The 24,303-nt window shown below is 55.8% G+C and overlaps 8 protein-coding genes and 1 non-coding gene across 9 annotated transcripts; 3 read left to right on the top strand and 6 right to left on the bottom strand.

Moving 5' to 3' along the window:
* Positions 1-323: 323 nt before the first annotated feature.
* SODALDRAFT_266709 (hypothetical protein) lies at positions 324-1,928 on the top strand (the record flags this gene model as incomplete). The annotated part of the gene is made up of 2 exons (XM_028607503.1): positions 324-1,232; positions 1,308-1,928. The coding sequence occupies 2 exons, from the start codon at positions 324-326 to the stop codon at positions 1,926-1,928; spliced, it is 1,530 nt and encodes a 509-aa protein (XP_028469909.1).
* Positions 1,929-2,580: 652 nt separating this feature from the next.
* Positions 2,581-2,652, bottom strand: SODALDRAFT_t2. Its single transcript has one exon. It is a non-coding gene; the product is annotated as a tRNA-Thr (tRNA).
* A 1,281-nt stretch (positions 2,653-3,933) lies between these two features.
* On the bottom strand, positions 3,934-5,703 carry SODALDRAFT_318853 (MAPKKK cascade protein kinase regulator STE50; the record flags this gene model as incomplete). Its single annotated transcript, XM_028609411.1, has 3 exons — positions 3,934-4,985; positions 5,082-5,243; positions 5,427-5,703. 3 exons carry the CDS (start codon positions 5,701-5,703, stop codon positions 3,934-3,936), a joined length of 1,491 nt encoding a protein of 496 aa, XP_028469908.1.
* Positions 5,704-8,193: 2,490 nt separating this feature from the next.
* SODALDRAFT_347174 (GMC oxidoreductase) lies at positions 8,194-10,489 on the bottom strand. The gene is made up of 2 exons (XM_028613290.1): positions 9,914-10,489; positions 8,194-9,635 (listed from the first exon to the last, which is right to left on the bottom strand). Exons 1-2 carry the CDS (start codon positions 10,155-10,157, stop codon positions 8,209-8,211), a joined length of 1,671 nt encoding a protein of 556 aa, XP_028469907.1. The 5' UTR covers positions 10,158-10,489; the 3' UTR covers positions 8,194-8,208.
* A 1,815-nt stretch (positions 10,490-12,304) lies between these two features.
* Positions 12,305-14,332, top strand: SODALDRAFT_326262 (aldehyde dehydrogenase). Its single transcript, XM_028610126.1, has one exon. It carries the CDS (start codon positions 12,522-12,524, stop codon positions 14,022-14,024), a length of 1,503 nt encoding a protein of 500 aa, XP_028469906.1. The 5' UTR covers positions 12,305-12,521; the 3' UTR covers positions 14,025-14,332.
* Positions 14,333-14,990: 658 nt separating this feature from the next.
* On the bottom strand, positions 14,991-16,922 carry SODALDRAFT_266439 (aminotransferase class I and II; the record flags this gene model as incomplete). Its single annotated transcript, XM_028607486.1, has 1 exon — positions 14,991-16,922. One exon carries the CDS (start codon positions 16,920-16,922, stop codon positions 14,991-14,993), a length of 1,932 nt encoding a protein of 643 aa, XP_028469905.1.
* Positions 16,923-18,016: 1,094 nt separating this feature from the next.
* SODALDRAFT_354216 (hypothetical protein) lies at positions 18,017-20,148 on the bottom strand (the record flags this gene model as incomplete). The annotated part of the gene is made up of 9 exons (XM_028613701.1): positions 18,017-18,561; positions 18,633-18,666; positions 18,758-18,791; positions 18,934-19,005; positions 19,076-19,143; positions 19,326-19,410; positions 19,530-19,708; positions 19,864-19,903; positions 20,018-20,148. 9 exons carry the CDS (start codon positions 20,146-20,148, stop codon positions 18,017-18,019), a joined length of 1,188 nt encoding a protein of 395 aa, XP_028469904.1.
* Positions 20,149-20,387: 239 nt separating this feature from the next.
* SODALDRAFT_269503 (acetoacetyl-coenzyme A synthetase) lies at positions 20,388-22,835 on the top strand (the record flags this gene model as incomplete). Its single annotated transcript, XM_028607663.1, has 4 exons — positions 20,388-20,627; positions 20,780-21,357; positions 21,463-22,611; positions 22,724-22,835. The coding sequence occupies 4 exons, from the start codon at positions 20,388-20,390 to the stop codon at positions 22,833-22,835; spliced, it is 2,079 nt and encodes a 692-aa protein (XP_028469903.1).
* SODALDRAFT_7373 (hypothetical protein) lies at positions 22,716-23,763 on the bottom strand. The gene has a single exon (XM_028615633.1). The coding sequence runs from the start codon at positions 23,690-23,692 to the stop codon at positions 23,129-23,131; it is 564 nt and encodes a 187-aa protein (XP_028469902.1). The 5' UTR covers positions 23,693-23,763; the 3' UTR covers positions 22,716-23,128.
* Positions 23,764-24,303: the final 540 nt, after the last annotated feature.

Below are 24,303 nucleotides of genomic sequence, written 5' to 3'. Positions count from 1 at the left end.
CCCTCTCTTCTGTTTTTACTTTTTATCCTTCTCAGTACTCATAAGCCCCTAAAATTATTTACAGAACATTTTCAACAGCCAGCGTCTTATTCAACGTCAGTAAGCTCCTTGAAGCTGTCATAATCCACCCGATATATCTCCTCTCTTCCCGTTGCGGCCGACCTTTTGACGTCAAGTATTTGCCAAAGCTTTATTTACTCTCGGTCTCAACCTCATTCGATCCTTCCGTCGTCGTCTTGAACAAACAGCGAGGCAAAAGAAGGCCGAAAATGTACGCCTAGAGATCATCATTATTTAGCCCGCTAAACCACCATCATATCATCATGCTCGACGAGAACCTTCCATCGTTCCACTTCAAACCCTCTTCCGACTCGCCACTCCACACCATTCTTTTCTTCACCCATAATGGCTCCGAACTCTCCCCGTATTACCTCCTCATGCGGCCCGACCCCGCTCTCCCCGCCTCCAAGGACAAGTACGCCGTTGCCCTGACCGACGTCTCCTCCCAATCCATCATCTACGCCGAAACCCTCGTCGAACCTTCCTGGACGCAGCCGACCCTCTCGACCGCCGAGATCCGAGCCCAAAACCACAATGGAAATGGCGCTCCTCTCCCAGCGACGCCCATTACCCCCGACGCCGTCACCCTTGCCCTCTACAACCCGGACTCGCAGGTCGTGATCCGCACCAAGCCCGGCTCGTGGGGCAAATCCGACAGCTGGGAGTTCGAGCTGCCCGAGGAGTCCTTCCGCGCCCCGAGCGCGAGCATGATCGACCGCACCGCCGGCCAACCCCCCGTCAGCGACGTCATCCCCAAGATCGTCTTCCGGTGGAAGAAGGAGTCCCGCATCAGCAAGGAGATGACCTGCTACATGGTGGGCAAGAGCGTCGACGGCAAGAAGAGCAAGGAGCCCGACATCACCGTCGCCATGTTCAAGGTCGGCCGCCACGGGAGCACCGTCGCCATCTACGAGCCCAACCTGCGCCGGGTCGAGGTCGAGGATCGGAAAGGTCTGGAACTCGTCCTCCTCCTGAGCGCCGAAGTCATCTGCGACCTCTACCTGAACCCCAAGACGGACCCCTTCAACGCCGCTGGTCGCGGAGCCGTTTCGTCCGGTCGGATCAAGGACGGGCGCGGCGCAACCGGCTCCCCCGCCGCCGCGGCAGCACCGCCGGGGAAAGCTGTAGCAGCAACAACAGCAGCAACAGCAGCAGCAGCAGCATCGACAACGGTCATGTCTGGCGCCTTGCCCACTACTCCTTCCGCCGCTCCCGCTGCGGCGGCGGCGCCGCCGCCACAGGCCCAGCGCCCCGGTCCCAGCAATCCCCGCAGGCAGGAGGAGATCGACATGGAGACGAGACGGCTCCAGGCCATGGTGGAGGAAGAAGAGAGGCTGGCGCGCAAGCAAGAGCGGCGCGACGAGGAAGAGGCGCGCCGCATCCGCGACATGCTCAACCGGGAAGAAGAGGAGCGGCGGCGCGGGCAGGCCGAGGTCGAGAGGGAGACGGAGCGCCTGCGCAGGCAGTACGGCGTGCAGGGCCAGGCGTACGGTGGTGGCGGCGGTGGCGGCGGCGGCGGCGGACCGGCTCAGGCGAATCCCGCTGCTAGCCCGCCGCTGCCGCCCCGGCCGAGCCCCAACCCCGGAGGGTTCAGCCCCGGTATGTCGCCCACCACGCTGCAGACACCACTTCTGCCGCAACGGCCTCTCAGCACCGGGCCCATGCATATGTCCGGCGGGACGTCCTGGTGGGGGAGGCCTGCTGGGGCGCCTTCGTCTGGCGCGGCCGGGAACGGGGGGTCCCGTCCCGGGAAGAAGCATACTAATCCGCTCTCGGGCCTCTTTTCGCGGGACCGGGACCGAGAACGGGACAGGGAGAGGGGTAGAGGAACAGATGGCCCGGGACTCTTGCGGAAGAAGAGTCTGTAATGAAGGAGAAGGCATGATTTTTATACCTCCCTCTCTCCCTCTCTCTCTCTTTTTTTTTTTTCTTCTTCTTTTCTTCTTTCTTTCTCGTTGGAGGGAATTTTCATGCAGACGGTTTAAGCCTACGAGCCCGAGCGAACTGGATTGGATATTGTCGGACCGTTTCATATGTATCTGAACTATGACATTTCCAGTAGGCATGTCTGTTACGAAAGCTGATAATGATTGTTATGATGAAATATTTCAGGGACTGTGTTTCATTGTGTGTTGCCAACTCGACCAAACCACCAGCTGCTTCGCACTGAGCATGTTGAGAGTTTAGGAGTTCTTCTACGCCTGCTCTAGTCCACCATGTCCCAACCATTGTGAAAACGCATGTCCACCACAACGAATACAGCAAAGAAACCAGGTTTGGGTATAAGGACCTGGTGGCTCTATGTGTGCAAGTGTTTATTTAGAGTAAAGCTGGTGCTTGAGCCTTGAAACTCTCGCTCGACTAAGGCAGTCAACTTCTTAAAACAAAACGCATAATTAATGAAAGTGAAGACAAAGACAGAAAGAAGGAAAAAGAGGGAGAAGAGAGAAAAATAAAAAAAAAGACAATAAAAGAGTTAGGTGGTACAAGCCACCTAACAAAAAAATTCAACTGCTGCGTTGCCTCGTACTGGAATCGAACCAGTGATCTCCTCATTACTAGTGAGGCGCTTTACCACTGAGCCAACGAGGCTTTTCGCTTGTTGATAGCAAGGGAGACCTTAATTGACTATATAAGACTTAAGCGTCGTGGCAAACCACCGACCTCCACTATCCACTATGCGGGGGAGTCCGGGGGAAGGGGCATGTCTCGTTCTTCTCAAGATGAGAAAGTTGCGACGACTGTCGCTATTTCGAGAGACCGAGACCTTACTTACCTGCTAACTCTTCGAGTTCGTGCGAAACGAGACACATCGCGGATAAATTTTGGATTACCTCAAGGTTTCCAGATGGGGGGAATACACTCAGTCTAACAACGAAGTTCTCTGGTGTGTGAACTCAACAGAGTCTCAATCGTACAATTACTTGCCTTTCCAAGGCAAAACCAGCAGTTACACAGACGCGAAAAGGGTTCCCGTTGTCCGATGGGGAAAATAAACCGATCGAAAGTGTTGCATAGGATTACTACCCTACGAGGAGAAGATGGCGTTGGGAATGTTTGTCGTGTTGTGCTGTCCTATGCGAAGCCCAACATGGCCTATTGATCCGTCACAACACGGCACGTACTGTGCAGCCAACATTCGACGCCGCTGTTGGTATATATTAACATCCGAGCTGGTTCCCTCTCCTACTTTCTCAGCGGCCTGGCCTGTTTCCCACCGTGTCTGGAGCGTGCCTGCGTGTGTGAGCACCCTCGCCTTCTCAAGTGTTTAGCCCGACTTCACACCTCGTCTTCCTCCTTTCTTTGGGCGCCGTATGAGTCCCAGGGACCTTCTTCTCCCCGAAAAGGGGAAATCCAGGGAAGAGGCCAACCCTTAGTCCCGTGCCCATATTTATTAATGCCTTATACGCACACAATTTTGTGCCTGGGAGTCTCAAGGCACCATGCAGAGAGTAGCCAAGGGCCGCCGCCAGAAATGTAAACGGTACTCTGCCCCCTCCCCCCCACCTCCTTAACAACCCCGGTATTCTTCTATGTGAAAGACATGAAAGACATGAGCATGGAAGGGGCAGCTCCGAGCTACCGTGCCAGCTCCGCCCGTGTCCGTTTCGCCTCCAGCAGCGATACCATCTGATGTTGTACGCAGTCGCTGTGCAGTTGGCCGGCGGCCCTATCCCAAACGTCGACAGGCTCCCAGGGATTCCGGGGATTCATTTTCCTCCGGCCCCATTGATCCAGTGCGAACAAAGAAGTGGTGGACAAGACAAGCTGAGCGTCGTCGTCAGAGCAAGACGGGTGGGTCGTCGTCGAGTGGGTCCGCTCGCCGGTGGCAGCTCGGTGCGTGGTTTCGTGATCAACCTGCAGGATCATGCCCTAAATGATACCGCCAGGCGGGTCGTAACCTGTGGCTGCGCCGCGTGCCGACGCCGTTCCGAGGCCGGCACTCCCCGGTTGGTCACCGGACAGGTCCACCTGTGCGCTGTTGGTCTTGCGCAGCATGAACATGGGCTTCTTCCCTTCCTTGTCGAGCTGCTTGAATAGGATTAACGGTTTCTCGTCGAGCGCCAGGCAGCGTTCTTGATCGCCGTATACAATGTAGAGGGCGTACTGTTCCCAGGGTGCATTGATCTGATACTTCTTCAGAGCGGCGGGCAGCACCTTGTAGCAGGGATCGTCCATGCTGACGCGAAACGACTTGAAGATCTCGACGGATGCGTTGCTACTGGGCGTGTCGGGCGCAGGCGTGGGCCCGCGTCTTGGTACGGATGCGGGTTGGTCGCGGCTCTTGTGGCCGTAATCGCTCTCATTAAAGGTCGTCCGGTTCGACGGTGTAGGGACCTCCGCCCGGTAGGACCGCGAACCGAGGGTGGTACCGCCACTGCTCATGATGGGTGGCGAGGTGGGTGACGGGATGCCGGGGGAGTGATGGTACACGGGAGACGAAGCACTCTGGCCGGGGCCGTTCATGGCAGCTAGATGCGAGGAGGAGAGCACGGCCCTCTCGGCCGCACCGGAAGGATCCAAGGTCTGCTCGGCCGTTGGCCTCTCGTGGGCGGTCTGTAGATGCGACGGCGACGGCGTCGGGTTCTTGGGCATCGAGCCGAGCATGATTTTCTTGGTCGAATGAGATCGCATAATTCCTGCGGATTGCGTCGGGGGAGGTATCGGCACGGGCGGTGACAGGGTCGCTTCGTAGCCGTAGCTGGGATTCGAAGAGTTGCTGACATTGGGCAGCGGCTGGGATGTGTCCTTGGCCAGGCGCAGAGCAGGCAACATATCCTCGCGAAGTCTTCGGAAATCCTCGCTGAGTCGGCGGAGATCCTGCTCGATTAGGTTTGCCCGTTCGTCTCGAAGTCGTAATTGCTCGACGAGATGCTTAATATCCTTGAGAGTGGCGGTGGCGTACTGCGCCTCAGCGTCGGCGGCTGGTTTCGAGCGGGTTAGCAAGCGGGTGAACAAGCGGGTGACAAGAACGGAAGCGGGATTGACTTTCTACCGGGCGCACGGCGGGGTTCACGTACTAAGGGGGACGTAGTGATCGCTTTCTACGGGCACATCCTGAGCCTTCTTCACGTCGTGGACACTTTTTAGGATGGTCAAGCGGTGGCCGACACTGGTGATGCCCATGGACTTGAGATCGTCATGCAGGAGCGCCACGAGAGCCTCTCCTACAATCTCGTTTTCTGCAGAGGGGTGGTAAGGGGCCCAGGTTAGCTTGAACTATTCTCAGCGGCGGCCCAAGGCAGTTATAAGAATACACCGAGAAGAAGAAGAGAAAGAAAAAAAAAAAAGAAGAAAAAAAAGACAAAGAAAAACAACAGAAAATCGAGGCCAGGCCAGTCGGCCTAGGAAGACGAATAACCCACCTATAAAGCGGTCGGCATATTGCTGCAAACCTATGGTATTGATGAAATCGGCACACTCCTCGGCGGTCCATTCTGAGATGATGGTTTCGGGTAGTCGGTCGGCGCTATTGCGGTGGCCGTATGTGGTAGGGGTATGTTCGTTGGAGGAGGGGAGCTCCGATTCGATAGGAGAGGCCTCGCTGTCGGTAGCCATGACGGGAGAGCTCGCGGCGACGCTGCGTTCGTACTCGTCGTCGGCATCCGACTCGGCGTAGGCGGTGCCCGAGTCGAAGTTCATGGCTGCTGGTGGGAGGGGAAAATGCGAGGAGAAACTCGGGGGCAGGAGAATAACGACTTTGTGAGGGTGAAGCGGGCGGATCATGCAAAACGCCTGGGCGGCAGGTAGGTTGTTTTGGCGATGGAGGATGGAACTGGGAACTGGGAACTGGGAACTCTTTAGGCCATCAAGTTTATGAGAGTCGACGAGAGGAGAAGTGGTCAAGCGACAAGTCGAGAATCGAGGAGGGTTTCGTCAGAAGTGCAGAAGTGCCGCAAGAGAGACCAGACAAATTAGAATGGGAAGGCGGTTAATGTCGAGAAGAGGCGGTCACTGTGACGGACAGTTGGCGGCAAGAGTCGGGAGAGAAGGAAGATCATCTGGTTGACGAAGTCGGATCGGGCTTGTCGTCTGCGTGCTTTTTGCGTTGAGCGAGGTGACTGATTCAATTGCGTCTCACCATCGTTGGCTTGGGGATGCGAAAGTGTGTCATGGGGCGGTTGGAAATGAGGAGCAGAGTCGAGAACGGATGGATTTTTGGGGAGTTCTTTTGGAGGAGAAGGTGGTGGTGGTGGTGGTGGTGGTGGTGGAGGGAAGCGGTCCTGGGTGGAGAGGCCCACGCCTGAGGGAAACATTGATGAAGCCTGAGCCCCGTGCCCAAGATGAACCTGTGCCTGTGCTTGTGCTTGTGCTTGTGCTTGTGCCTGTGCCTGTGCCTGTGCCTGGGCTAGGCCAACGGTGGCGGTACGGTAATACCTGCTGCGAATTCGTAGGCGTTTGGTGGGCCATTCTATCCGTAAGGTTAGGACAACGTGGGGAACATGGCAGGTGGGCCCGAAGTGGGGGGGTACATCGCGCATTATCGGTTTATTGAAGCAAGTTACGATGCGGATTTGCTAGCCAAGACCCACAGAGGTTGTATTTCCTACTGGCAATGGACCTTCAACATCCAAGGTACGAAACAAAGTGACTGATACATACGACTACAGGAGTTGAGAGATGAGGTGCGCAACCGAGTATCGATCATAGCCTGCCTCTTTTTCACAACCCGCAATCATCACGCATTCCCCAATTGCCATATATATGGGCTACCCCTTTTCGCTTTGCAGCTAGTATCCGGACTTTTTACCATCTTTATTCATTCTACTCGCTTTAATCTCATTACTCGCTAATACATCTAGCCCATGAACATGAACGCCCTTGCTCCACCGCCCGCGGAACAAGAGTCCTCGGCGGACCTGGCAAACAGAAGCCGGCCTATCCTCTTGGCGCCGACATTTATCGATTTTTATTGATGAGTATTGGCCATGGGACAATTTTGAAAGTGACAAGATGCCAAATCAGCGGGACCCAGGGCGGACTTGGGAGGGTCCTCGGATGGATTATCCGATATTCCAATCCCAATACGGAGGTAAAAGTAAGGAAGACAAAGAAAAGGGGGAAGAAAAGGGGGGGTGTTCGAGGACGAGAACAAAATTACGATTGCTTCCTTTCCCGCGACTATTTGCAAGCATAGATATATGTGATATATTCCCGGTGAGTCAACCCCCAATTTCCGTCTCTTATCGTCACTCGCTGAAGGGAAAAAGAAGATGAAAATTGGGGATGGCTCCGTTACAAATACGACTCGACAGGCAAACTAATCTGGCAGTTTCCGGAGCTCTCCCCGGACTCGGTCTAGAGACATTTGGACCTCCCAAGCCAACCACGTCACGTCCGCAGGTGTTTCTCCGTTTCCCGTACTCTGTAATTAATTACAGTATGGCTTCGTAATTCTTGATTTTCCATGTCCCCTCTCATCCGTCCCGCATGCTTATACGGATACAAATGCACGCAATGTAGTATTCATCTCTTCGAAATGAAGCCGAATACCAAAATATTCCTCCGTATTTTGCACTCTCATACTGTACGAGCGATCCAGCCGTTAGGCATCATTTCTCCCCTTTTCATTCCTTCTATCTGGAGATCGCCGGAGTCAATACCATTTTCCAACTCACCCGTCGTTTGAAGATTTGAGATTCGACCCATCCCGCCGTTTGTCGTCCGAGTTTCAGGCCGCTGACTGACCCCTTCTCTTGAGCCCTCCCAGGACTTCGTATCCCGCAGAGCAGAGACTTGACCTCGACGTCGACTCCCGAATCGTTTCAAAAAAAAAATTGCTTTCACTCAGTCACATTACAGAGACACTTCCCAATTCGTCAAGCCTAGACGCTTAATGGGTATTCAAGTGTTTAGTGTAGAGTTGGAAATGATGAGAAACGAGCCGGTGCTCGGCTTAGGTAGGGAATCTAAATATATATATACATGGATTTGGGACCAACCGAGGTACCGTGTAATTATGTGTTAACTACCTTACCAGGTACCTTATCCAAGAGGTGATGAGACACAGTTGTGCCACAGCATTCGCTGTAAATGGGTTCGTCATGGGCTATCAGAGCACCAATATTCCACAGCCTTCGCCTTCTTTTTTTTTTTTTTTTTTAACCCCCCCCCCCCCAATAAAAAATTTATATAAAGAAATAAAAATTACAGCTTGGGCTGTGCCTTCTGCGCCTCGAGAGCCTCCGTCTCTTCGAGAATCATCTCAGCACACCGCTCGCCAACGCCCAGCACCGTGAGCATGGGATTGATGGTAGGAATGGTAGGGAAGACGCCGGCATCAGCGATGCGCACACCGCGCAGCCCCCGTAGCCGCAGCCGCTCATCGACGACGGCCATGCCGTCCCTCGCGACGTCGCCCATCCGGGTGGTGCCGACGGGATGGTAGACGGTGTGGGCCGCGCGGCGGGCGTAATTGCTGAGATCCTCGTCGGACTGCACCTCCGGGCCCGGCGCGACCTCGCGCTTGATCCAGTCCTTGAAGGGGGATTGCTGCGCGACCTCGCGGGCGGCGCGCATGCCGTAGACAAGGGTGGCGGCGTCGTAGCCTCCCGGGTCGGTGAAGTAGCGGAAGTCGAGCGCCGGCTTGACGTTGGGGTCGGCCGAGGTGAGGTAGAGCCGACCGCGGGACCGGGGACGGGGGATGTTCGGGGTCATGCAGAAGGCATGGCCGTCCTTCACGTCGGGGTAGCCGAGACGCAGGGTGTTGAGCGTGAAGGGGATCTGGTAGCAGTGCATCATGAGGTCGGTGACGCCGCCGTCGGAGAGGCCGTACGGGTTGGCAGCGCTCGGTATGGCGCCAGCGTTGGGAGGTTCGCGGCGGAGGAAGATGCTCGCGTCGGAGTCCATGGTCGTCTGGTTGGGCGGGACGGGCTTGTTGAGCTCCCACATGATGATGCTCTCCGGGTGGTCCTGGAGGTTCTCGCCGACACCGGGAATGTCGCGGACGACGGGGATTCCGAGCCCGGAGAGCTGGGCGGCCGGGCCGATACCCGAGTGCAGCAGCAGACGCGAGGTGTCGATGGCGCCGGCGCAGAGGATGGTCTCAGCCTTGGCGGCGAGGGTGCGGCGCGTGCCGTCCTGCAGGGTCAGGTTGACACCGGCGACGGAATCGCCTGCGACGTTGACACGGGAGACCCAGGCGTTGGTGAGGACGGTGAGGTTGGGACGTGGCTCGTCCCCGCGGAGGATGGGATGGATGTAGGCTACCGAGGCGGACGAGCGGTAACCATTGTCCGGGTTGTAAGAGATGGACAGGAAACCGACGCCCTCGTCCAGGGAGCCAGTCTCCTTGATGTGGCGGTTGAAGTCGGAGATGATAGGGATATTCAGGGCGTCACTGCAGGACTGGACCCAGTCCTTGCAGAGCTGGTTGCGGTGGCGGGCATGGACGGGCTGCACGGTGGTACGGAGGCGGTCGAGAAGGCGCATGAAGAGTGGGAAAGTCCAGCCTTTGGCGCCGAGGGACTGCCAGATGTCGAGGTCATATTGGAGGGGGCGGAAGGAGATGAGGGTGTTATGGGAGGAACAGCCTCCAAGAACCTTGGCCCGCGAGTGTCGGATATGAGAATTGCCTATAATGGGAGAGGGACATGGTATAAGAACTGATGTTTTCCACTGGCGAACTTGGAGAAAAAAAAAGAAGAAGAAGAAAAGAAAGAAACAAAAGGGGGGGAGGGTCAAAGAAAGGGGCCCGATTGGTGAGAGGATTCTCAGTGAATTTGTAAATGTTTAGCCCGTCTTTGGCCTGTCCTCCTTGGGCGGTTTTTTTCTTCTTCCTCTTTCTTTTCCTTTTCCCCCTTTCTTTTCTCTTTCTTTTCTCCCCCCGTCTCTCGTTCAACACACAACTTACCATTGGGCTGTTCAGTGGTGCCGTAGTCGTAGTCAAGCTCTCCGCCCAACAGACTTAGCCACCTACGTAGATCGAGGACACGCTCATCGGTCAGGTCGCTGGGGCCAGCCTCGATGAGGAGGATGTTCTTCCGAGGAAGGTACTCGGCAAGCCTCGATGCGACGACGCAGCCCGCAGTACCACCGCCGACGACGATGTAGTCGTACTTGGCGACGTCGCTTTCGGGGAGATGATTGGTGGTCATGTTGAATGGTGACAATATATATCTCCTCTCAAGGGCAGGCAGATGTGGCGTTGGACAGCAGCGTAGGCGAGTGAGAGATCCCAGCAAGTCCGCCAGCGTCTCGAGGTCTTCCCTTTTCGTCTCCCTCGAATGGTAAGGAGGAAGCGAGGTTCGATTTGAGTTGTGGAGCCGCCGGAGTCCGATGGGTCTCAAGTATAGTAGATGCAGGCAACGCCGTGTGATAAAGCAGGGGATATATAAGTAAGATGGGAGGGATGGATGGGAGAGATGGATGGGTGGGAGGGTGGGAGGGGCGGTTTACTGAAAGCCACTGAAGATCACTGGGATAATGTGCGAATTGGAAATACGAAAGGTGGGAATAAACTTTCCTTTTCTATACGAATGGGGGGGAAAAAGAAAAAGAAAACCATACGTAAAAAAGAGAGAGCCCGCCCAAGAAAAAACCGCCCGGGAATTGGCCGTAAACACCTCGTTGCTTGTCCCTCGGACACGTAGGATACTAAAACGATTAGTACAACAGAGGGTGTCCTATTCGTACACTCCATAGCCCCTCTATGACCTTAGTCAAACGCCCCGAAGCCACAGATGTAGGTATGTACTCTGTAGCACCGAGGCGATGAGGCTGGGCATGACATGATCAGGATGCCCCGGAACAAGGCACGAGGTAAGGGTACGTGGCCCACATAAGCGATAGCACCAATAGACGAGAGGATACGAGGCTACCAAGCGGCGCATGTTGGAGGCGCATGGTATGGCCTTGGTAGTGTAGTAATAGCGAACGATGTCGGGGACACAATTGGAAGGAATTGACGTGTTGGAAACGACGGAGGATCCGGCGGTGAGCCCGTCTGACCGGGAGCGGCGTTCAGAGGGGGTTCGGCCGGGAGTACTACATACGTTGTAGTGTATACCTAGGTATGGATTTGTCATTAGTCCATACAACGTACATACAGCAACTGCGGATGCTCCAAGAAAGAACAGGTGAACGTTCGGCCTGACTCGCGTCTCGGCCAAGAAACCTGGACGAGAACAACGAGGCTTTTTTTTTTCTTTCTTTTCTTTTTCCTTCTATTTTTCCTTTTCTTTTTCCCTTTGAAACGGATCTAAAGTGGGCGAGATCCACACCGTCCCAAAACCAAAGCGATGGGCAGGCGGTCAAGAACACAGAAGACAGACAGGAGAACCCTTGTGAAGAATGGAGAGTGAGAGGAGAGATACTGTACTCCGTACGAAGCATCCGTACCTTAGGCATTCGTAATTCAAGGTAGCCGGCATGGATTCCGTAGCTATTCGTAGCTTCTGAGGTTGAGTACGCCTTGGAGATAGACAAAACCCTTACAGACTAAAGATGGTAGTGCTTGATGATTGTTTTGATTTCACGTCGAACGAAAGAGAGAAGGAAGCAGTTCGGATTTCCCTACCTTAGTTGACCCGTAATACTCCGCAGCGAGCTGACGAGTGCGTCCCTCCCCCGCTTCTCAGCTGCGGTTCCTGCAGTCGGTGACGTCAGTTGGTGGATACGGTCAGTGACAGACCCTTAGCGCGCCTTAAGGCTGCTACCGACGCTAAGCACGACGTCGAAGAAAATTTCCTCGGAAACAACTTGTCGGGCGACATAAAAAATCGCCGGAAGCCACCACTATCGTGGTCGTACGAGTTTCTGACCGAAAGACATGGGTGGCATGTACTAAGTACGGCATACATATGTATTGACGACTTTCAAGGGTCGCTATTTTTCTTGGAACTCGACGGGCATTGCTGAGCAGCTGCATTGCTCCTCGGCAACGATCCATTTACAGGTTAGTTGGGATTTAGAGGAGATCCGACTGTAGTCTGTACGTTGTAGGTTGTAGGTATGCATTTTTGCAGGTAATATCCCCTTCGGTAGAATCTGTGAATAATCGATACAGTGCCGGTGGTCAAAGGGCAAGGACGAGTACCTTTACGTTGTACGTAACTCGTTGTACTCGGCATGGTTAAGAACTCTGTTGGTTCGTCGCTATACCGCCAAGCAATACTAAATCCGGGTTTTACTCGAGGTACTTCTACGCATACACTACGGCAGTCACAGTGTAGTGTACATACCCTATTCTGTGCCTTCTCCAACAAACCGCAAACCGAATTGAATTGACATCACAGCCCACTAAAGGTACCTTGAGTGGACACGACGCCAAGTGCCCCTCTAACCCCAGGGACCTTGCACCACAGCGCGTCGTCTTCTAACACCCCGCTGTATAATTCTCCTGCGAGACTGAAACTGAGATTGTGATATTCTTTTTTCTGTTCTTCGTCGCAACCACAACAGAAGAGCATCTCGTCTTCCCCTAAGACCCTCCTACACAGGCCACAGGACATATCCTCATCATGGCTCCCCAAGAACCAGACCGTCACACCTTCTATGCGGGCAAACCGCAGCCCTCGGCCGACTCGAAGGAGACATTCCAAACCACCGACCCCTCGACCGGAAAGCCCGTCTGCACCATCCACACATCGAGCCCGTCCGCCATCGACTCCGCCATCCGCTCCGCCCAGTCCGCCTTCCCCTCCTGGTCCGCAACCCCGCCCATCGACCGCGCCCGCATCCTCCTCCGTGCCGTCGCCCTCCTACGGGCCCGGAACGACGACCTCGCCCGCCTCGAAACCATCGACACGGGCAAGCCCTTCTCCGAGACCTCCACCGTCGACATCGTCACCGGCACCGACGTCCTCGAGTACTTCGCCGGCCTCGTCGCCGCCGGCGGCCTGAACGGCGAGACCCTCCGCCTCCGCGACACCGTCCACGCCTACACCACCAAGGAACCCCTCGGCGTCTGCGCCGCCATCGGCGCCTGGAACTACCCCATCCAGATCGCCCTCTGGAAGTCCGCCCCCGCCCTCGCCGCCGGCAACACCCTCGTCTACAAGCCCAGCGAGTTCACCCCTCTCCACGCCGAGCACCTCGCCTCCATCTACCGCGAGGCCGGCCTCCCCGACGGCGTCTTCAACGTCGTCTACGGCGCCGGCGACGTCGGAGCCCGCCTCACCTCCCACCCAGCCATCGCCAAGGTCAGCTTCACCGGCCAAGTCGCCACCGGAAAAAAGGTCGCCGCCTCCGCCGCCGGCGGGATGAAATACGTCACCATGGAGCTGGGCGGCAAGAGCCCCCTCATCATCCTCCCCGACGCACCCCTCGACTCCGCCGCCGACGTCGCCCTCCTCGCCAACTTCTTCTCCTCGGGCCAGGTCTGCACCAACGGCACCCGCGTCTTCGTGCCCCGCCCCCTGCAGCGCGACTTCGAGCGCGCCCTCCTCGACCGCATCCGCCACGTGCGGCCCGGCGACCTCTTCGACCCCGCCACCAACTTCGGCCCCCTCAGCAGCGCCCTCCACCGCGACAAGGTCCTCCGCTACATCCGCACCGGCACCGAACTCGACCGCGCCCGCCTCCTCTGCGGCGGGCCCGAACCGGTCGACGGCCTCCCCGACTCCGTCCGCGACGGCTACTGGGTGCGCCCCACCATCTTCACCGACTGCACCGACGACATGGCCGTGGCCCGCGAGGAGGTCTTCGGCCCCGTCATGTCCGTCCTGTACTACGACGCCGTCGACGAGGCCGTCCGTCGCGCCAACGCCACCGACCTCGGCCTCGCCGCCGGCGTCGTCGGCCGGGATCTCGACCAGTGCCACCGCGTCATCGCCCAGCTGCAGGCCGGCATCACCTGGGTCAACACCTGGGGCGAGTCGCCCGCTGAGATGGCGGTGGGTGGTTGGAAGTTGAGCGGCGTCGGGGTCGAGAATGGTCGCAGAGGTTTGGAGGCCTGGGTACGGAATAAGAGCACCTTGATTGACATGAGTGGGAGTGTGCCGACTGTTTTTACGAAGCTATAAAACTCCAAAATACGGTGACAATCTTTTACAGCAACAAAAGGCCGAGCGAACGAGCGAACGAGGCTGAAAATGTGTACGATGAATCGAGGGCATTATGTATCTCTCTGGGTTACTTATATGGAAAATACGGAATAACTTACACGTAGAATACAACACACAGATATCGAGCAGACTCGCTTGGGATAACACGGTCACACATATGCTGGTAATAAATACTGTTATTTTCTACTATGTATAAATACCCCCTCCAGCCCTCTCAGATTAGATACAGGGTCACGGAAGACTAGACTTTGACCAAAGCAGGCATGCTAAGCTGGCCGCGCCCCAGAGGCCCCATTGTCCTCTTCCCGACCGTTCCCACACTTCGTTCGTCTTCATTCCCCCTCCAGCAAGCGCTTCCAAGCGATAGCTAGCGAGGGATGTGGGACACTCCCTCATGAAAAGTTCCATGCCGTCCCATGCCATATGCTGACTCTCTTTCTTGGTGTTGTATATGCAGAACAAACAGGGCGACCTTGCTTCCACCGAAGGGGAAGAAAATGGTCGAACGAATCGAAAACATTGGGGCGTTGTATATGCATGAACGACTCTGTGTAACTCCGTTTCCCCCTTCCTGTTCTCTTCCCGCCATGCCTATTACCTCCCTCTATTCCCGCCGGCATTTTCCATGACCTCGGTTTTTGATTGCGAACATCCGCTGTTGTTGTTTAGGGTTCGGAGGTGCGGTGCAGGGGACGGAGATGAGCCCCGTAGATGAGCCCCGCTGCGAAGTAAAAGGGACAGCGGGAAGAAGAAAATAAAACGGCAGACTCGTCGTATGCATACCACAGGTACACATGACACATGCCAATCATACACATGTGCTGTTCGCTCATCTCATCAACTTCTTTGTGGGGTCATTGTAAGCAAAATGCGCTGCACAAGGGAATGTATCCACTTCTTCGCCATAGTATTCCGACCGATGCTCTATCGCAGCCGGACCTTGGCGTCCTGGACGCCGTGCGCGACGACGTCCTCAATCGACCACCGGGGTGGTTTGACGACGCCCTCGAGGCCGTTGGCCTTGCGCCACTCCTTCTCCATTTCGGGCGTGACGCCCTCGGGGAGCGGGTCGGCGCCGCCCGCGATGCCCGACGCGAACTTGAGCTGCATCTTGTCGCCCACCTCGTCGCAGGCGGCCAGGAGGCGATCCATGTCATCCTTGTTGTGAGCGGCGGAGACGCAAAACCGGGCACGCGACGAGATCAAGGGCGTGGCGGGGTAGCCGACGACGACGACGGCGATCTTGCGCTTGAGCATCTCGTGACTGAAGGCCGGCATCTTGCCCGGGTTGTAGAGCACGATGGGGACAATGGGCGAGTCGTCGTGGCCGTAAACGATGAAGCCGAGGCGCTTCAGCCCCAGACGGAGGTACCGCGAGTTGAAGGCGATCCGCTGGAGCCGCTCGTCACCCTGGCCTGGGCAGAGTTCGCCCGTGATGAGCTTGAGCGAGCTCAGAATCTGCATCAGCACGGAAGGCGCGGGCGTTTCTCCGTAGTGGTTCGCGGTGTTGGTCATGCGGAGCTTGTCGATGATGTGCTTCTCAGCCGCGACGTAACCGCCGTTGGCACCGAAAGACTTGGTCAAGGTTCCCATGAGAATGTCGATACGCGCAGGGTCCACGCCAAAGTAGTCGCAGACGCCGCGGCCGCGGGGGCCGAGGGCACCGATGCTGTGGGCCTCGTCCACGAAGAGGTAAAACTTGTACTTGTCCTTGAGGGCGATGAGACCAGGCAGGTCGCACATGGTGCCTTCCATGGAGTAGAGACCCTCGACAACGACGAGGATCTTCTTCCAGGGACGATGGGTGCGAGGCTGGCCCTGGGAGATGGCCTCCCGCAGCTTCTTCTCCAGGTGGTTCATATCATTGTGTCTGTAGGCCGAAATGACGGCACCGGACTGGCGGGCGCCGATGCGAATGGAGGCGTGGTTGAGCTCGTCGGAGAGAATCAGGCAGCCTTTGGAGACGAGAGCGGGGAAAGAGCTGGCGTTGGTGACAAAACCCTGCGAGAAGACCATGGCATCGGGCTTGCCCACAAAGTTGGCGATCTCCCGCTCGACCTCTATGACCAGATCCGAAGTGCCAGAATCAGAGCGGGGGCTGGTGAAGCTCAGGCCGTATCGCGTAACGCACTCTTCGACGGCATCGGCGCAAGGACCTTCGGACTGGGCAAAACCGAGGTAGTTGTAGGAACTCATGTTGAGGGTCTCGGTAGTGGTTCCGGTGTACTGGTAGGTCTGGTTGAAGTCGTCCGACTTGCGGTCCATGATGGAGATGTAGCGACCGGGGACGCCCGTGGTGGGCCTGGCGAAGCAGTCGTCGAGGCGCATCTTCAGGCGGCGGGTGTAGAAGCTGTCGAAATCATCGTTGAGCGGGGCAAAGCCGTTATAGGGCTTCAGGCTCTGATACTTCTTCTTGTCGCCAAAGCGCTTGCCAAAGAAGTCGCGGATGTGACCGAGCAGGATGAGCAGCAAATAGCTGATGTAGGTGGTAATGAGGATGTAATAGGGGGGTTCGTCGACGACCGGGGCTTCCAGGGGCTCGCCATGATGCATGCTCACGTAGAGGTGGCTTGGATCATTGAGCGGGCCGAACTGGGCATGACGTTTGCGCGTCTCCTCGGCCTCGACAGCGGTCAGCGGCGAGAAGAGGGTCTGGGTAGAGTCGCTGCCGTCGTGATCGATCCCCGAGGCGGTGGACAGGGAGATGGTCGGAAGGTTGAGAGTCGAGGAACCGAGAGCTGATTGTTGTTGTTGATGCATGGCAAGCGATTGCTCTCTGTTTTTGGGGGACGAGAAGAAGTTGGTGATACGGTTGCCAGATCGCGATGGCCTCCGCTCCTTTTCAGGATTGTTCATGGCGGAGGAGGAAGAGGACGTGAAAGGGAGCGTGATTTTTCGTGGCATTGCAAACGCTTGTGCGCAAAAGCAAGCCCAGAATAGAGGTACACGATTAGGCGAGCTCTGGCTAGTGTTGGACCGATTTTTGGAGCACGTTAGCACCAACTTAGTCGTGGTAATGGTAGATGTCTTCGAATTGGCGATGAAAACGTGTGGTAAACGTGTGGTCGTTCGTTGTGTTAGAGAACTACCGAGTATCGCAGTGTAGTCTGCTGAAGAGTGGGAAAACAGCAATTGTTAGCGTGACATTCGTTTCCAGGGAGAGAAAAAATTACAGGGGAATGATTTCGCAATTGACTTTGGTGAAAAGTCGCTCCATCTGCTTTCCCGTTCCCATGTTTGGAATATCGGAAGGGGAAAAGATGGAAGACGTCAAGCGTGGATATGATGCTGTTTGAGCACCAGCTCGTGGCAGTTCCCACTTGGGTCTGGGAAGGCTCGAGACAGGTGAACCACTAGGTAAGGTGTCCAGGCCCCTTGTGGCTGTACCAGTACCAGTACCAGTACCAGTACACGTCTCCATGTCTCTTTCTGTTCCTGTGCCGGACCTTCTCCCCAGATCGCAACTGGCTTGTCCAACCCCTTTCACTCCACTGCATCCTGCCCGATCATATTTCGGGCGGGAATTGGGATGGCGTCTAAAGGGCGGATAGAGCGGCCAGAGACCACAAGACAGGGAGGCTGCACGGTGGATTGTGGATTGACCTCGATGATCTCTCACAATGCCATTGTGATGAATATGCTTCCCCCGCCAGTCCAAGGATCGAAGAAGAAGAGGGGAGCTCGGGGTGTTCACTCACTCAGCTAAGACACGAAGACGGGCAATCAACTCGACGTCAACTGGTCCGTTACCGGTTCCCGTAAGGTCGGTAGTCGCAGGTAGTAAATATTAGGGCGCTGACGGTTGTGGATCCTGGAAAAGTAAAAGAAGAATATAGCGTAAGCTGCGGCTTCCCCCAAAGTTGAAAACGGTAGCTGGCGCGTGGAGCAATCTCTTTCGAAGTACTCCGTACGAACGTCCTTGGTGGTGATACAGGTTATTAATCTTCGAATTAGGTTTGGGCTTTTGAGACGGTAGGTTTCAGACGCGCGACCAGACAGCCAGTGACCGCAGTAGAGGAAGGAGACTGATACGCCTTTGGCTGAGATTGCAATGAGGTGGCAATGCAGACCACAAACCGAGACGAACGGGCGGGCTGCTGCTGATGGATTATCCGAGGTCCAGTAGAATTCGCGGTGTTGTCGAACCGGGGATGAATCAGGGGGCGTTGGTATCCCAGAGGAATTAATGCAGCGCAGACAAGAAAATCGGCATAAAAAAGAATTAGGTACTCGAACAAAAGTTTGGACGCGTTGAGCTGCCACCTTCCAATAATCGAGACAGCTTCTTGGAGGAGGAAAGGAGGGCGTGTAAGAATGACCGCTCCGTCCGGATGACCTCTGTAGCCGTGCGTCACCGTTCGAGGTCCAAATCGCGGGCAAGGCGGATGGGAGAACGGGAGGCCTCGAGACGAACCGAGAGGAAAAAAGGACGCTGGCGAGTGAGCAGCCGAGACAGAGGTCGGAAAGGAGGAGCGGGAGCGGTAAGGAGGGGGTGCTAGGAAGGGAGAGAAGAAGTAACAAGGAGAAGAAAGAAAAGAAAAAAAGAAAATGGGAGGGAAAAGAGACGAGGCAAAACGAGGATTGGTAAGGGGATGAGGGTCTAACAGATATTGGGTGGGTAAGGGGAATAGTTCGAAGTAGTGCTCGGTTGGAGAGGACAGTGGTCCGAGCTACCTTATGGAGACTGGAACCTGAACCTGGGATCGCGATTGAACACTGATGCAGCTCGAGGGTGTGTGGTGGATTGATGATTAAGGGTCCCTCCTGTTGTACGAAGGAGGGAGGTAGGTACGGAGTACCATTGTACGAAAACTTTGTACCTTGTCATACCTGCCGCTAGCGCGGCTGGCGCAGCTCATAGGTACACTTTTGCTCAAGGTAGGTACTTCGGAGGTGCCAAGGGCCCGTCCAGGGGAGTTTGCGAGCGGTTGCCAAATCGCTGCCAAGCATCAGGCGCTCATTAAGGTGCAAGGCTGTCTGCCCGAGCCTTCCGGCGCCCATCTAGCCACTCAGCTTTCCGCATCAGGATCGCAATTTCGGCTTTTGGACCATAGTCCTTGCTCGTCTCACCTTCCATCTGGAGGCGAAGGAGGTAAGACCCTCCCCGCCCCGCCCCGCCCCAAAAAGGGGCGGTTCCTTCCTGACCTAAGTGTAGGTACCTGTATACCACACAACCTACAATGTACTTCGTACTTCTTGCAAAGTACCTTATTTGTAGAACCCACGCGCTTTGACCCAAACGTGTCCGTCAGGTCATACCCACCAAGGCTGAACTATTTGCTCTCTGGACTGGACTTCTACTCCAGATGTTGGTTGCGCTGCATCGAAGAAGTAACCAGCTGACCTGTTCGCCGTGCATCGTCAAAGTTTCTAATAAAAACGTAGGTCATTCCACCCTCCATGGGACGTGATAAAAATGAGAATTGATGGAAGAAAAAGAAAGGGAAAATGGCCCCCAGTCACACCGGGTCCCTCAGCTGCATAAGTGTACTTTGATGCAAGGTATTCATCTCCCGAGAATCCCGGTCAGCACATCCATCAAAGTCCGCCTTAATCTTGTGTACTCCGTAATGGAGAATAAGATCATGCGATGGCTCCGAGGAAAATTTGATTTGAACTCCGGGCTTACGGGATTTAGGCTTCTTGTTAATTTCCGAGGTTCCAGATGCAGCCAGGCACAGGAAGTTATTACTAATAAGTGTACTTTGTGCCAACCCGTACACAGCGAGTCGCGTACTCAGAGTGCCGCCGCCTCCTTTAGGTACTAGGTACTAATACTGAGTTGGAGTGTCCGTACTTTTGTGCATGCTTTGGCGTTGCCTGTGCTGATTGCGCTGCTCAGCACACCATCCCGTCATGCCTCCTGAACTCTCAACTCTTAACTCTCTGCATTCCCTACTTCGTGTAATTCCTTCGTACTTGACAACAAGAGAAATCGATGCTCTTCACACGTAGGCGGAAAATCAGGGTCGACTCTCCTAGTGCTGGAATAGAAGTGGCGGATGGGCGGGCGGGCGGCCTGTCGGGCAACGCCGGCGTCTCGGAATGCGACGGCCCAAAGAAATTTCGACATGGCCGCCATTCCACAAAGATGATCAAGCACTTCACTTGATCCGAGGCGCTTAACTCTGGCCAGTTCTCCTACTTGAACTGATCTCGAGTAAAACAGTGTTACTTTTGATTGCAATTGGCTCTTTTCCCTTCGAGTTTCAGGTTCCGGCAAAGGGCCATTCATTCAGTCTCCGTGCCTACTCCGTATTTCACATTGAATTCCCCCGTCCTCCGTCTCCGGATCCACCAAGTTCAATCGACCTCATCGTCATGGCTGCGGTAGCCAGTGATGGGCAGACGCAGCCCGCCACCCTTGTGCGCGAGCTTTGGCGACATCCGAACCCCTCCTCGACAGCCTTGCACAAGTTCACGCTCCATGTCAACGCCAAGTATAACCTCCAGCTAGACGGCTACCCTTCCCTCTACCGTTGGTCAATCGACAATGTGTCGGAGTTTTGGGAGGAAGTCTGGCATTTTGTCGGAATAAAGTCCTCGCGGACCTTTGACCAGGTGGGTTGACCAAAGGGAAGAGAAAAGAGAGCGGGGGTGAATATGCCATAAGCGGTGGCATGAGACGCTCTCGACGCTCGCACTCACTCTTGATGGTTTTGTCTGTCTACCCAAATTGACTGACAAAAACCAAAACCTTTTCCGGCGCACAGGTCCTCCCGCCCAACGCGCCCATGTATCCCCGTCCGGACTTCTTCGCCGGGTCGCTGCTCAATTTCGCCGAGAACCTGCTCTTCCCCGCCAACGCCGACGTGGCCCCGGACGCGGTGGCGGTCATCACCACCACGGAGCTGGGGAACCCGGTCTCGACCACGTGGTCCCAGCTTCGAGAGGCCGTGCGCCGATGCAGCAGCGGGCTCCGCTCCGTCGGTGTAACCCGGGGTGACGTTGTGGCCGGGTACGTCTCCAACCACGCACAGGCCCTCGTGGCTTCGCTTGCCGCCGCTGCCCTTGGCGCCGTATGGACCGGCATTAGCCCTGACACCGGCGTGAGTGCCGTGCTCGACCGCTTGGCTCAAATCGGGCCCAAAGTGCTGTTCGCCGACAATGGGACCGTCTACAACGGCAAGTTGTGGAGCAGCACCGCCAAAACCACCGAGATTGTGGGGTCTCTGAAGGAGAAGGGGCTGGAGCTGGTGGTCGTCATCGACAATGTGCCATGTGAATTGGCGCTTGATGAGCTGAGAGAAAAGGGGGTCAAGGCATCAGAGTATGAGAGCTTCTTAAAGAGGTAAGTTGCTGCGTCGGGCGGGCGTCCTCCCAGCTACGTAAGGCGAGCAACGGGGACTGACATTGACGACATTTCTTCCCCTCCCCCCACCCCCCCGTGTGATAGCTCCCCCGACGAACCGCTCAAGTTCGAGCAGCTGCCCCCGTCCCACCCCCTCTACGTGCTCTATTCCAGCGGCACGACAGGCCTGCCCAAGGCCATTATCCACACGGCGCTTGGTACGTTGATCCAGCACAAGAAGGAGCATTTCCTTCACTGCTCCTTGTCTTCCTCCTCCCGCATGCTCTACTACACGACGACCTCCTGGATGATGTGGCACTGGTCCATTGCTGCTCTGGCCGTGGGCGCTACTGTCGTCCTCTACTCCGGTTCACCGTTCAAGCCGCACGGTCCATTGTCCCTGCCACGCCTCCTGTCCGAGCTCGAGGTGACGCACTTTGGCACATCAGCAGCCTACCTTACGGCGCTCGAAGCCAACAACGTCCGGCCGGTGGCAGAAGAAGGGCTGGACCTCAGCCGACTGGAGGCCATCTACTCGACGGCCAGCCCACTGCCGCCCAGCACCTTCAACTTCGTCTACGAGGCCTTCCCGCCGCACATCAACCTTGGCTCGATCACGGGCGGCACCGACATCATCTCCCTCTTCGGGGCGCCCTGCCCGCTGCTCCCCGTGCGGACGGGGGAGATCCAGTGCGCCGGACTGGGCATGGCGATCCGGGCGGTCGACTCGGTCACGGGGGAGCCGGTCCCTGGCGACGAGCCGGGCGACCTCGTTTGCGTGCGGCCGTTCCCGAGCCAGCCCCTGACCTTCTGGGGTGAGAACGGCGACGTCAAATACCGCGCGGCATACTTTGAGCGATTCGCCGACGTGTGCGGTGTTCCGGGGCCGACGTGGCACCACGGCGACTTTGTCCGCATCCCGGACCCGGCGACGGGCGGGCTCGTGATGCTGGGGCGGTCGGACGGCGTGCTGAAGCCGGCGGGGGTGCGGTTTGGCAGTGCCGAGATTTACAATGTGCTCGCGCGCTTCTTCGCTGCCGAGGTGGCGGATGCGGTTTGCGTCGGTCGCCGCAGGCCCACAGACACGGATGAGACGGTCTGCTTGTTCGTGGTGGTGAATCCGGACACAACGTTTGGGGATGAGCTGCGGGCGCGGATCAAGGATGTCATTCGCAGGGAGCTGAGCCCGCGACACGTCCCCGGTGTGGTGGAGGAGTGCGGTGGTGGGGTTCCTAAGACGGGTAACGGCAAGAAGTACGTCTGCGTCCCTCCCTTCCTCCCTCGCTCGCTCCCTAGACTGCCTACGCTACGAAGCATGTGAAGAATGTATATGAGTGAAATGTTGACTGAGTCTTTTTTGTTTTAGAATCGAGGTGGCAGTCAAACAGATCCTTTCGGGAATGGATGTCACAACCAATGCCAGCGTGGCTAACCCGGAGGCGTTGGAGTGGTTCCGGGCGTGGGCCAAGGACCACTGATGCCGTACACTCCGTAGGACGTGGAGACAGCGTCTGACGTCCACGTCATAAGGAGGACATGGTATGATCGCCAATCCTCACACGCGCGGACGGTTCATACCTTGGATATACGAGGAGTACGGAGACGGCACGCCTAGACCAGGAGGGTGTTCTCCTAAACATGCATTGAATCGTGTCTATCGGTCAGTGAAAAGGGTTGGCTGGTAATTAGGTCCGACTGCATGTCTCGATGTGAAAAGGATGCAGGTTGGAAGAAGGACCGAATATCGATGCCTAATAGTCAATAAAGGGATTCATTCAGGGGGCCCGTACAAGCAGATACCTGGCTTAGTAAAGGCCATAAGGTGAAGGTCCCGGGAATAAACTAAAATAAAAAGGCCAAAGGGACGAGGGAGGTCTTGAAGAAAGAAGAAGAAGGAAGAAGAAAAGGAGGAGGAAGGAGAAGAAGACGAAGACGAAGGGCAAGCAAGAGGAAAAAGAAGTCTGGCTTCTCTTCCTTCGTACGAGTAACGGACTCGGAGGACGGAGTAAGGAGTAGGATACCCCATGCGGCAATTGGGGGAAGACTGCCCAATTCTGCCCGGACAAGTATATAAGGTAAGGTAATTAATTCCCTTTAAGTACCTTGGCCAATCTTCTGATGCCAGGTGACGATGCACTGGTCGATTGGACCAAAATAGAAGCCAGCAACAAGTCCGTCCTTCCTGCCTCGAAGGAACGACCAGTGGGAGTGGGAAACGATACATCTCGTGGGAAATCTCCCGATCATTCAGTGCCTGTACCTGTACCTGTACCTGTACCTGTACCAAGTACTTTGTACTTCGTACGTGCGTAGTGCGGAGTAGGTACGGGTACATGTAGAATACCCTTTAATACCCTTTAATGTGACGTAGCCCATCCCATTTCACACACCAAGTGATGATTGCTGGGGGCTGGGGAGCAAGAGGGCAGCAGGGCTGGCAGTCCCTGAGAGTTGGATACCATTACATAGTAGGTAAGGTACTCCGCGAATTTGGCCAAATATTCGTCTCATCTCACCACTGAGTTCCTTGCTGCCCATACGGTACGGTGCTTTGTGTGTTTCGAACTTGAAAGGATGAGGGTGAGAGGAGGGTTAAAACTTAGAACCGAGGTATCCATACGGAGCACCCTGTATTGTATTGATAACTATGCCCAACGTACAGAGTACTTGTTGCCCCCTTCGCCCCGGGCACGAATGAATGATCATCATCTCAGGGAAAAAGAGGAAAGGAACAGGAAAAAAGACGCCTTCTCCATCCCATCCCTCGCCGTTTTTTTTTTTATCTGTTTGTTTCCCTCCCTCCATTATCGTTCTTCTTCCCCAGCGAAACGCGAAACGAAAAGTAATTAAAAAAAAAAAAAAGGAAAACCCCCCGCCCCCCGACAAAGGGGAAGGCGCCAATTGAACATCGAATCCTATTCCCCATCCTCCCCTCTCCCTCCCCTC

The sequence above is a fragment of the Sodiomyces alkalinus genome (genome assembly GCF_003711515.1).
Source record: "Sodiomyces alkalinus F11 unplaced genomic scaffold SODALscaffold_1, whole genome shotgun sequence".
Lineage (NCBI taxonomy): Eukaryota > Fungi > Ascomycota > Sordariomycetes > Glomerellales > Plectosphaerellaceae > Sodiomyces > Sodiomyces alkalinus.
The sequence above is the reverse complement of the archived record's forward strand: the minus strand, read 5'-3'. Positions and strand labels throughout refer to the sequence as shown.

Bases quoted from the DNA above. Each gene is read 5' to 3' on its own strand.
- SODALDRAFT_347174 (XM_028613290.1), bottom strand. From the start codon at position 10,157: ATGACCACCAATCATCTCCCCGAAAGCGACGTCGCCAAGTACGACTAC. The intron at 9,636-9,913 runs GTAAGTTGTGTG...CTCCCATTATAG, and splicing joins CACCACTGAACAGCCCAATG to GCAATTCTCATATCCGACAC.
- SODALDRAFT_326262 (XM_028610126.1), top strand. From the start codon at position 12,522: ATGGCTCCCCAAGAACCAGACCGTCACACCTTCTATGCGGGCAAACCG.
- SODALDRAFT_7373 (XM_028615633.1), bottom strand. From the start codon at position 23,692: ATGTACCCGTACCTACTCCGCACTACGCACGTACGAAGTACAAAGTAC.